Here is an 11711-nt window from a genome sequence, read left to right on the forward strand (position 1 = left end):
AGGGGGGTGGCCGGCCCCTTTGGTGGAGTCCACCTTGGACTCCCCCCTCTAGGGTTGGCCGGCCATGGGAGGTGGAGTCCCTTCGGGACTCCGCCTTCCAAAGTGAATTCTTCCGGACTTTTCTAAAACCTTCTAGAACCTTCCATAAATTCACCGGATCATTTTCAAACTTATAAAATGACTTCCTATATATAAATCTTATTCTCCGGACCATTCCGGAACTCCTCGTGATGTCCGGGATCCCATCCGAGACTTCGAACAATACTTCGAACTCCATTCCATATTCAAGTTCTACTATTACAACATCAAACCTTAAGTGTGTCACCCTACGGTTCGCGAACTATGTGGACATGGGTGAGAACTCTCTCCGACCAATAACCAATAGCGGGATCTGGAGATCCATAATGGCTCCCACATATTCAATGATGACTTAGTGATCGAATGAACCATTCACATACGATACCTATTCCCTTTGTCACGCAATATTTTACTTGTCCGAGGTTTGATCATCGGTATCACTCTATACCTTGTTCAACCTCGTCTTCTGACAAGTACTCTTTACTCGTACCGTGGTATGTGGTCTCTTATGAACTTATTCATATGCTTGCAAGACATTAGACGACATTCCACCGAGAGGGCCCAGAGTATATCTATCCGTCATCGGGATGGACAAATCCCACTGTTGATCCATATGCCTCAACTCTTACTTTCCGGATACTTAATCCCACCTTTATAACCACCCATTTACGCAGTGGCGTTTGATGTAATCAAAGTACCTTTCCGGTATAAGTGATTTATATGATCTCATGGTCGAAAGGACTAGGTAACTATGTAACGAAAGCTTATAGCAAATAACTTAATGACGTGATCTTATGCTACGCTTAATTGGGTGTGTCCATTACATCATTCATACAATGATATAACCTTGTTATTAATAACATCCAATGTTCATGATTATGAAACTAATCATCCATTAATCAACAAGCTAGTTAAGAGGCATACTAGGGACTCATTGTTGTTTACATATCACACATGTATCAATGTTTCGGTTAATACAATTATAGCATGGTATATAAACATTCATCATAAACATAAAGATATATAATAACCACTTTTATTATTGCCTCTTGGGCATATCTCCAACAGTCTCCCACTTGCACTAGAGTCAATAATCTAGATTACATTGTAAGGTACCTAACACCCATGGCATTCTGGTGTTGGTCATGCTTTGCCCTAGGGAGAGCTTTAGTCAACGGATCTGCTATATTCAGATCAGTGTGTACTTTGCAAATCTTTACTTCTCCATCTTCGATGTACTCGCGAATCGAGTGATAACGCAGCTTGATATGCTTCAGCCTCTTGTGTGACCTTGGTTCTTGTGCATTGGCGATGGCACCCATGTTGTCACAGTAGATGACTAGTGGGTCCAATGCACTAGGAACCACACCGAGCTCTACAATGAACCTCTTCATCCATACCGCTTCTGATGAAGCCTCTGAAGCCGCTATGTACTCTGATTCTGTTGAAGACTTCGCCACCTTGCACTGCTTCGAGCTTGCCCAGCTTACTGCAACACCATTCAATATAAACACGTACCCAGACTGTGACTTAGAGTCATCAGGATCAGTGTTCCAACTTGCATCGGTGTAACCGTTTACAACGAGCTCTTGGTTACCTCCATAACAAAGAAACATATCCTTAGTTCTTTTCAAGTACTTCAGGATATTCTTGACCGCAGTCCAGTGTTCCATCCCTGGATCACTTTGATATCTGCTAGTCAAACTAACATCATGTGCTATATCCGGTCTAGTACATAGCATGGCATACATGATAGGTCCTACTGCCGAGGCATAGGGGATATTACTCATCCTTTCTCTTTCTTCTGCCGTAGCCGGTCCTTGAGTCTTATTCAAGACCTTGCCTGGTAACATAGGTAAAAACCCTTTCTTACTTTCGTCCATTCTAAACTTCTTTAGAATCTTGTCCAGGTATGTACTCTGTGATAGCCCTATTAGACGTCTTGATCTATCTCTATAAATCTTGATGCCTAATATATACGATGCTTCACCAAGGTCTTTCATTGAAAAACTATTATTCAAATAACCTTTTACACTACTTAATAGTTCTATATCATTCCCAATCAATAATATGTCATCCACATATAATATCAGGAATGCTACAGAGCTCCCACTTACTTTCTTGTAAATACAGGCCTCTCCATGACACTGTATAAACCCGAAGTCTTTGATCACCTTATCAAAGCGTCGGTTCCAACTTCTCGATGCTTGCTTCAGTCCATAAATTGAACGCTGAAGTTTGCATACTTTGTCAGCATTTTTAGGATCGACAAAACCTTTGGGTTGTACCATATACAACTCTTCCTCAATGTCTCCATTAAGGAACGCCGTTTTGACATCCATCTGCCAAATCTCATAATCGAAAAATGCAGCTATTGCTAACAAAATCCTTACAGATTTTAGCTTCGCTACAGGTGAGAAAGTCTCATCGTAGTCAACTCCTTGAATTTGTCGGAAACCCTTTGCGACAAGTCGAGCTTTATAGACAGTAATATTACCATCAACATCTATTTTTCTCTTGAAGATCCATTTATTCTCGACAGCCTTGTGGCTATCAGGTAAGTCTACCAAAGTCCACACTTTGTTATCATACATGGATCCCATTTAGGATTTCATGGCTTCTTGCCATTTGTTGGAATCTGGGCTCATCATCGCTTCTTCATACGTCGCAGGGTCTTCATCATTGTTGTCCACAATCATGACATTTAGACAAGGATAGTACCAATCAGGAGTGGCACGTTCCCTTGTCGATCTGCGAGGTTCAATAGCTTCCTCGTTCGAAGTTTCGTGATCATTATCATTAGCTTCCTCTGTTGCTGGTGTAGGCGGCACAGGAACAGCTTCCGGTACTGCGCTACTCTGATCAACGAGTAAGATTCATCAATCTCATCGAGTTCTACTTTTCTTCCAGTCACTTCTTTAGTGAGAAATTCTTTCTCAAGAAAGGTTCCGTTCTTAGCAACAAATATTTTGCCTTCGGATTTGTGATAGAAAGTGTACCCTATAGTTTCCTTAGGGTATCCTATGAAGACGCATTTCTCCGCTTTGGGTTCTAGCTTGTCCGGTTGTAACTTCTTTACATAGGCTTCGCAACCCCAAACTTTAAGGAACGACATCTTAGGTTTCTTATTAAACCATAATTCATACGGTGTCGTTTCTACGGATTTTGATTTTGCTCTATTTAAAGTGAATGCGGCTGTCTCTAATGCATAACTCCAAAATGATAACGGCAAATCAGTAAGAGACATCATAGAACGAACCATATCTAAGAGAGTTTGATTACGACGTTCGGACACACCGTTTCGTTGTGGTGTTCCCGGCGGTGTCAATTGTGAAAGTATTCCACATTTCTTTAAATGCATGCCAAACTCATAACTCAGATATTCACCTCCGCGATCAGATCGTAGAAATTTAATCTTCTTGTTACGTTGATTTTCTACTTCACTTTGGAATTCCTTAAACTTCTCGAAAGTTTCGGATTTATGTTTCATGAAATAGATATACCCATATCTACTTAGATCATCTGTGAAGGTTAGAACATAACGATAACCACCGCGCGATGCTACACTCGTTGGTCCGCACACATCGGTATGTATGATTTCCAATAAGTCAGTAGCTCGCTCCATCATACCAGAAAATGGAGTCTTAGTCATTTTTCCCATTAGACATGCTTCGCATCTATCAAGTGACTCAAAGTCAAGTGTTTCAAGTAATCCATCGGTATGGAGTTTCTTCATGCGTTTCACTCCAATATGACCAAGACGACAGTGCCACATATAAGTAGAATTATCATTCAATTTAATTCGTTTAGCATCAATGTTATGTATATGTGTATCACTACTATCGAGATCTAACAGAAATAAGCTATTTAAGCTATTTTTCCCATGAGCTATATATTGCAAAGACAAAGAATGGAATTTTAAATGTAGCACTCAAGCAATTTACTTTGGAATGGCAGAAAAATACCATGTAGTAGGTAGGTATGGTGGACACAAATGGCATAGTTTTTGGCTCAAGGATTTTGGATACACGAGAAGTATTACCTCTCAATACAAGGCTTAGGCTATCAAGGTTATTTGAAGCAAACACAAGTATGAACCGGTACAGCAAAACTTACATAAGAACATATTGCAAGCATTATAAGACTCTACGTTGTCTTTCTTGTTGTTCAAACCCTCACCAGAAAATATCTAGACTTTAGAGAGACCAATCATGCAAACCAAATGTCAACAAGCTCTACAGTATTTCTTCATTAATAGGTGCAAAGTATATGATGCAAGAGCTTAAACATGATCTATTTGAGCACAACAATTGTGTCGTCGTGGTGAACGAGCAGATGCCATAGGATGGCTTAGATTGGGGCCGAATGGACGCAAGAGGATTCGGGGGAGGGTTTGCGATCAGGTGGGAAGAGATTCCGGATGGTTTCCTCAAGAACTTGGCCAAGGCCAGAAGTTGAAGAAGAAAGACACAAGGAAGAACTCCCTCTAGATCACCATGTTCATAGATTCACACAAGTTACGTGCTCGCCTTCCTACATACACGCGTACATACTTGCCCGTGAAGATGGGCTGCCCCCTCTCCTTATATAGGGGAGAGGGTGGCTTACACCGCAAGAAACCCTAATGGCATCTTTGACTGGACAAACTACTTTCTGAGTTCTTGTACAAAGCTACTTTAATCAAGCTCGTACAAAGCTACTTTAATCATAGATGACACCGGGGCCTTCTTTTATCATAGAAGCTGACGTCCCCCGGCTTCTTTCTCCGTCACCTCTCTCTTTGGCGCCAGGGCTCTGAATAAAGTTACTTGGCGTAGCTCATCCTTGTCTTCTTGCTCTGAAGAGAATCTTTGACCAGTCCTGCCGACAGGCTCTCCTTTTCGGTATCTTTTATACCGGGTCCCGGCATACCCCTTTGGGGATACCGGCTTAGCCTTGCTCTCCCGGATTCCTTCTAGGCTTCCGGCAAGAACATTAAACCGGTATCTCGATGGCTCAAACCATCCGGTTTGGCATGCCTTTGGCATACCGGGGGTTATCCCCCCAACATTAGTCCCCGAAGCTGGTATAGCTCGGAGGATTTTATCCTACGAGACCATGCCAGGTTTTCATCTTTCTAAGATACCGGTTTAGTCACTCATCTCTTGAGCTTAGTTCCGGCACCTTTACCCTTGTTCCTTTTCTTCTCTTTGCAAGGCTCGTTCCGGCATCTCTTTTTTCCGGCACCACGTGTCTCTGCTCCTTCCTCGGCGAAGTCGAGAATATATCGGGCCCCGCGCCTGTCAGTGACATGCGCACACTGTAACTGACGCGCCAGTGCCCGCTGTCACATCGTTTCGACTCCCGCGCACGCATTTAATGCACCGCAGCGGATCCCACTACCTCTTCGGGATCCCGCGTGCGCCTCCGTGTGGCCTCCGTTTCGCGCGTGTATCCGTTCGCCACGTGGCGGCCCAAGGTGCGAACCGTCGCGGGCCGCGAGGCGAACCGCCGCGGCCCAGCGGTTCGCTGCCCACTTTCTCTCTCTTATATAAGCACAACTGCCCGTTCCCCTTCATCTTCTTCGCATTCTCCTCCTTCGCGCACAGAGCTCCACGCCTCTGCGCCTCCGCCGCTCTCCGTCCGCCGTCGCCCGTTCAAGCTCCGGCGCCCGGCGAACTTACGCCGCCCCTCCGCCGAACTTCGCCGTGCGGAGTTTTTTGGCAGCACCTTCCTCGCGTCCGCCGCATTTGTGCTTCTTCGCGAGCTTTTCCGCTTCGCCATCGACGGAGCTCGCCGGCGACCGCAGAGCCGCTCCACCGCCGGCAAACACTCCCCTCAGCGTCCGCGCCGCTCAAGGTTGGTATCAATTTTGCTTTACTCGCCGTTCGCTTGCTTTCCAGATCTTGAGCCTTTGGTGTTCTTATTTGCTCCTTTTCTTTGGTTTTCTTCTTACTCGTAGATCTTCACACGGGGTTGAAGTTTGGGATTCCTGTTTCTCCGCCCATCCTTGCGATGTCTGACGAGGGATCTTCCTCTGCATCCTCTTCTTCTCTTTCTCTCAAGCGCCGTAGACCTTCTCCCGGTGAATCTACGGCCTCGAGATCCAATGGAAACCGATTCCGGCAACCAGCAGGAATCCGGTGACCCCCAAGAGTCCGGCGGCCACCTAGAATCCGGTAGCTTTAGCCAAGCTTCCGGTAGCCAAGAGGCCAGTGGCTCTGGTCAAGCCTCTAGCAGCTCCAGCCAATCTTCCGGCGAGGAGCCTTCCCCAACCACCCGCGGAGCCTGGATGGGCTCCTACGTTACGAGTTTGAGATCGATTGGCTGTACCGGTCTCGGAGGATTCCGGAAGGAGTTGCTGCCGGATTCCGGATAACGAGATCGAACCGGATCCGGAAGACGACGAGCATGTTGTTTTTCTCGCTCACTTTGAGCGCGGCTTCGGCCTTCCTGCCTCTACTTTTTCCGGGATTTCTGGATTTCTACGATCTCCAACCTCACCACCTTCCTGGCAACGCCCTTTTCTATCTTTCTTGTTATGCCACCTTCATGGAGGCTTACATCGGCATTCGTCCCACTCGTGAGACGTTAGCCCCTTTCTTCAACCTGCGTTTCAACTCCGTCCTTGGCAAGGACCTCCCCAAGCCCACCCCGCCCGTGCGGTGCGGCTCCTGCATCGTCGGCTCCCGCCAAGGGAGCACTTTTCTTAAGCTTTCCGGCCTCGAGTCTTGCCGCACCTGGCAAGGAACTTTCTTTACGTGAAGAACACCGGCCGCGCTGATCGCATCAATCTTCCTCCATATCAAGCGGGGCCCCAGTAGAACCAACTCGGAGCTACAACCCAAGGACGGAACACGCCGAAACCAACCGGGTAGTGCGTTTCTTGGCCTCTACGAAGAAGGAGACCAACATCTCGTTACGACGATATCATCCGGACTTTCATATCGCGCCGGGTGCTTCCTGCGAAGCGCCGCGCACATAGGATGAGCGAGATGTATGGCCCGTGCGATCCTACCAAGATCACAGGCCGCGCTCTCAAGAAGAAAGACGTTGTTCTCAAGGCCAAGCAGATTTGTCAAACTGCTATGCCTTTTGCGTGGGAATGGGGCCTCCTTCCCCTCAGTTTCTCTAACCGTCCGACCCAAGAAGTAAGAGATTGCGCAATTTGGGGTTGTCTTTGCCGGTAAGTTTCTGCTTTTGCTAACCATCTTTTTTACCTTGTTTCAGGCCAGGGACCGCTTCCCCTCTATCCGAGCAGAGCCGCGAGGACCTCTCCTAAGCGTGCCTTTGACTCCTTCGACCCGGATCCCTACATCTTTTGGAAGGATCTGAAGATGGGGAAGACTCCGGCTGCGCGCCTTGGCCGGGACCCGCCGGAGCCCACCGGAAATCCGGAGGAGCTGGTTGTGCTCGAGGTATTTTCTTTTCCGGCTTCTTATACTTTGCCATTATCGCTTTCTTGCGAATTGCTTCTTAGCCATATCCACCTCACCGCGCCCCGAGCGCGTGCCGCCCTGCGCGCCGAGGCCGGCACCGAGTTTGTGGACAAACTCATGGCCCAGGGCCAGAAGAACAAGCAGCCGGCATCTACTGCCGGCTCCAGCCATGCTCCTCCCTCCAAGCGCTTCCGGACGGAGCCCGTGGGGGAGAAAGAAGTGGGCGTGCGCCGCTACGGGCGCAAAGCGATGCCAACCGCTTCCGGGTAATTTCATTTTCCGGCTTGCCTCCTTTTTTGCTAAGTTCTTTTTCCGGTTGCTTCTTCTCAACCACTTGTCTTTTTTCTTTTTCTCAGCCCCGCTCTCAAGCTTGGCCCAAGGCCATCGGGCTACGAGGGATCCGCAAGGACCTCAACCCCTCCTCCTCGTTCAAGCCCGGCTCCATCGGTGCCGGCAACACCTCTGCCTCCCTTTCGGGGGCACAACAAGTCGGGCGTGCGGCCCCTTCACCGTCGATCACCGCACGGAGGAGGATCTTTCCTTCCTCCCGAACACCAAGACACCGGCGCCATCAACACAGGCGCCGGAGAAGAAGAAGCTGCCGGGCGGGCGGAGCCTTTTGCTCCTCCCGTCCTCGAAAAGACAACCTCCGCGCCGGAATCTTCCGCGCCGGAAGGCTCCAAGACGGGTGACGCTCCTAGCGCTCCCCCTTCTCCACGCACCATCCTCATGCCTCCGCCTGAGGCTCCTCGCGCCCAGCCCTCCAAGGCCGCTCCTGGCGCGCCGCCGGCTAAGACTTCCGGGGCCTCTTCTACCGCGCCGCCGCCCAAACCCTCCAAGCTCATCAAGGGGAAGGCGACGGCCTCCAGCGCCCCTTCGGGCGGCCAGCAGCCCTTGGTGCTGCACGTCTCCAAGGCTGCCAAAAGCGCCAGCATGAAGGCCACCGGCCTCCTCGGCCGCATTACGGAGTTCCAGCGCCAAGGCCGGGACCTGGGGCACCTCTGCCGTATGCCCAAAAGTGGAACGCCGCGGACATCACTCCGGCGACCCGCGGCATGGGCAAGGATCGGCTGCCGGCACCTGATCCTGTCGGGGATCGGTGTTCGAGGAGCACTTCATGCGGCTCCGGGCTGCCGTAAAAGAGCTTGACAGCGCGTGGTACGATTCCACGAACAATCTGACGGTATGTTCTATTAACTTTCAACCTTTGCCGGTTTCTTCGTTTCCGGTTCTGCTTTATCTTTTCCTTAGTTTCATGCCGGTTTCTCTCTTGTCTATCTTCCCAGTCCCCGAGTTTTGTGGTGAGAGCGCAGCTCTTAGCGCAAAACTTAACTTAAGTTTTAGCGCCAAACCGGCCTTTGCCCGATCCCGAGTTTCGGGTTAAACATCTTCTTCTTAACACATAATTTACCTTAGAAATGCGCAAAACCGGCACCGCTACTCCCGAGTTTCGGGTTAAGAACTTGGTTCTTAGCACAAAATTTTACCTTATTTCTTCTTTTTCTTGAACAGGTCACCGCTGACACTCGGAAGGCCCTCTTCGAGGAGCTTTTATGGGAGCACCGGGAGCTCGCTGAGGCACATGACAAGTGCCAAGGTAAGTTTTTCGTTTCACCGGCATCTTTGCTACCGGAAACCTCTTTTCCTTGTGATATTTACAATTTCTGTTCAACAGTGATCCCGGAAGCTTCCATCGATGCTCTCAAGGAGCAGCTCGCCACGGCCCAACGTACTATTTTTTCCTTTCTCCTTTGAACTTGGTTTCTTTTCAGTTTTACTAGTGTAGCCTTGCTAACACTCATTTTTCCTAAGCATAGGGGAGAAGGATGAGCTCAGCCGGCAGCACCAGGAGGAGCTAAACGCCCTCAAGACCAGCTACCAGGAGCTCAAGTCTCAGTTGATTCAGCTGGGGCTTGACCACGCCAAGGCCCTCAAGGCCGCTGAAGTGACCGCAGCGGCCAAGTTGGACGAGGCTCTGGAGAATGCCTGCAATGCCACTGTGGTGTTGCGGGCAGAGCTGGAGGAGATGACCAAGGCCCGGAAGGGTGCCGAGGAGAAGGCCGCGCGGCTGGAGGAGGGGCACAAGGAGTGCGATCAGCTGATCCTGCAGACCGACACACTTGCCCTCCGTAAGTTGTTTTCTTTTACACTTTGACTACTGCATACGAGCCTTTTTTCCTTCGACCCCATTTTTGTTTCCGCTATCTTTCCGTCCGGTCTCTCTTCTTCCGGATTCTTTTCTCTCCGGTCTCTTTTTCTTCCGGTCTCTTTTTCTTCCGGACTCTTTTCCTTCCGGTCTCTCTTTCTTCCGGACTCTTTTTCTTCCGGTCTCTTTTTCTTCCGGACTCTTTTCCTTAAGCTTTTTCTTTCTTTGCACAGGCCTCTTTCCGGACTCGCAGAGGTATGCCGTCAAGAAGGTCGACGCGCAGCGCAAGGACAAAGGCCAAGCGGATCTTACCGTGCCATGGACGCCCAAGGACCATCTGGTCGCGCTTAACGCGCGGGTGTCCCATATGCGCTGCATAGACCGCAATCTTTCGGACATCCCTGATGTAGCTACCCAGCTATACAGGACTTTATGGCCTGGCGAGGAGGTGCCGGACACCTTCTCCCTCATCAACGACCGCCTGAAAGGTGCCGGCAGGAGGATCCGCGAGTGGCAGTGCTCTGCTGCCCGCGCTGGAGCGGACTCCGCCCTCCGCGTCGCCTGCTCCTGGTACCCGGAGCTCAATCTGGACGCCCTTACCGGCGTGCGCGAAGGCGCAGAAACGGATCTGGACCCGATCCTCTCCGCCAAGCGGCAGGATCGCGCGTACCGCATCGCGGAGTATGCCGACATGCGCACCTTCATCCCTCCCCCTCCTGGCGTCACGGATTATCTCGACGAGGAGGAGGGTGAAGCCGAAGAAGAGGTCCTGGGCGATGCTGGTGCCGGCGATGCTCCTCCGGAAGCCCCTGCTGCATGATGATTTCCTTTGAAGTGTTTGCTCATTATATCTGTTGGTCCTGTTGCTTTAAGACAATATCTGTTAAATTCTGCCCCGGAATGCCGGGGCTTATGATGTAAAACTTAAGTTGCCTGTGGTTGTGCTACAACATTTCCTGCCGGTAAGTTATACCGGTAGCTAAGTACTTATGAGTTTGCCTTAACATATTTTGCTTTTGGTTCCGCTTTTATCCTGCACTGCAAAGATTTCTCAATTGCTTCCGCATCCAATTTGATGCATACTTGGTTCTTTTGCCTTGGCTCGCTGCCTTCTCTGGGCGTTCTTTGGCGTATGAGCACAAGGTTCTTTCACCAAACAAGCATCTTCTTGAACTTAGAAATAACTTTGAAATTTTGCAAAAAACCGGTTTAACCGGGGTTAATTAAATTTTTCAGATTGTTCTTTCCTGCTCTCCCTTTTCGCAGTTCATGTGCTTATCCCCTACCGGTTTATCTTGCTTGCCATGAAGCCGGTTTGCGGACAGCAGCAGAGTCGAAGACTCCGGTAGGATTTAGCACACTACTAAACCGGAAAGAAAAAACATTCAATAAGCAACCGAGTAAACTGAAAAAATAGACAAGTTACATGCAACTTAAGTTGGGGTAGTCCCGAGATTCACTCAAGGTTCCGGCATCTTTTATTCATAGCATATAAGGTACAAAAAGGAACTTCTTACACCACCACTTCAAGAGTAGAAAGGACGCATGAGCTACGTTCCATGGACGCTTGCTCTCCTCGCCGGACTCCGTCCGCCTTTCCTTTCTTCCATTCCTGTGCATCTATCAAGTAGTATGCATCATTGTGAAGCACCTTGCTTACAATGAAAGGACCTTCCCACGGTGGCAAAAGCTTATGCCGGCCTTCATGCGCTGCACTGTGCGAAGTACAAGATCTCCTTCCCGGAAAACTCTTGGGTTAACCTTCCGGTTATGATAGCGTCTTAGGTTTTGCTGGTAAATGGCTGTTCTTGCCAAAGCCAGCTCTCTTGCTTCTTCCAGCAAGTCCACATCGTTTTCTCTGGCCTCTTTGACCTCTTGCTCAGTATAGAGCTGTACCCTTGGTGAATCATGGATGATATCGGTTGGTATCACCGCTTCGCTCCATAAACCATGAAGAAGGGAGTGTATCCGGTAGACCGGTTTGGAGTTGTTCTTATACTCCACAAGATGCGATGGTAGCTCATCGAGCCAACATCCCGTGACTTTTCCACCGCATCAATGAGTCTAGG

The 11711-nt window shown here is 49.2% G+C and overlaps 1 protein-coding gene across 1 annotated transcript; it reads left to right on the top strand.

The window, feature by feature from the left end:
• The first annotated feature begins 5175 nt into the window (after nucleotides 1-5175).
• On the top strand, nucleotides 5176-10542 carry LOC139831658 (uncharacterized). The gene is made up of 5 exons (XM_071820973.1): nucleotides 5176-5182; nucleotides 8971-9093; nucleotides 9172-9225; nucleotides 9314-9625; nucleotides 9876-10542. Exons 1-5 carry the CDS (start codon nucleotides 5176-5178, stop codon nucleotides 10460-10462), a joined length of 1083 nt encoding a protein of 360 aa, XP_071677074.1. The 3' UTR covers nucleotides 10463-10542.
• Nucleotides 10543-11711: the final 1169 nt, after the last annotated feature.

Source organism: Lolium perenne, chromosome 5 (genome assembly GCF_019359855.2).
Source record: "Lolium perenne isolate Kyuss_39 chromosome 5, Kyuss_2.0, whole genome shotgun sequence".
NCBI classification, from domain to species: domain Eukaryota; kingdom Viridiplantae; phylum Streptophyta; class Magnoliopsida; order Poales; family Poaceae; genus Lolium; species Lolium perenne.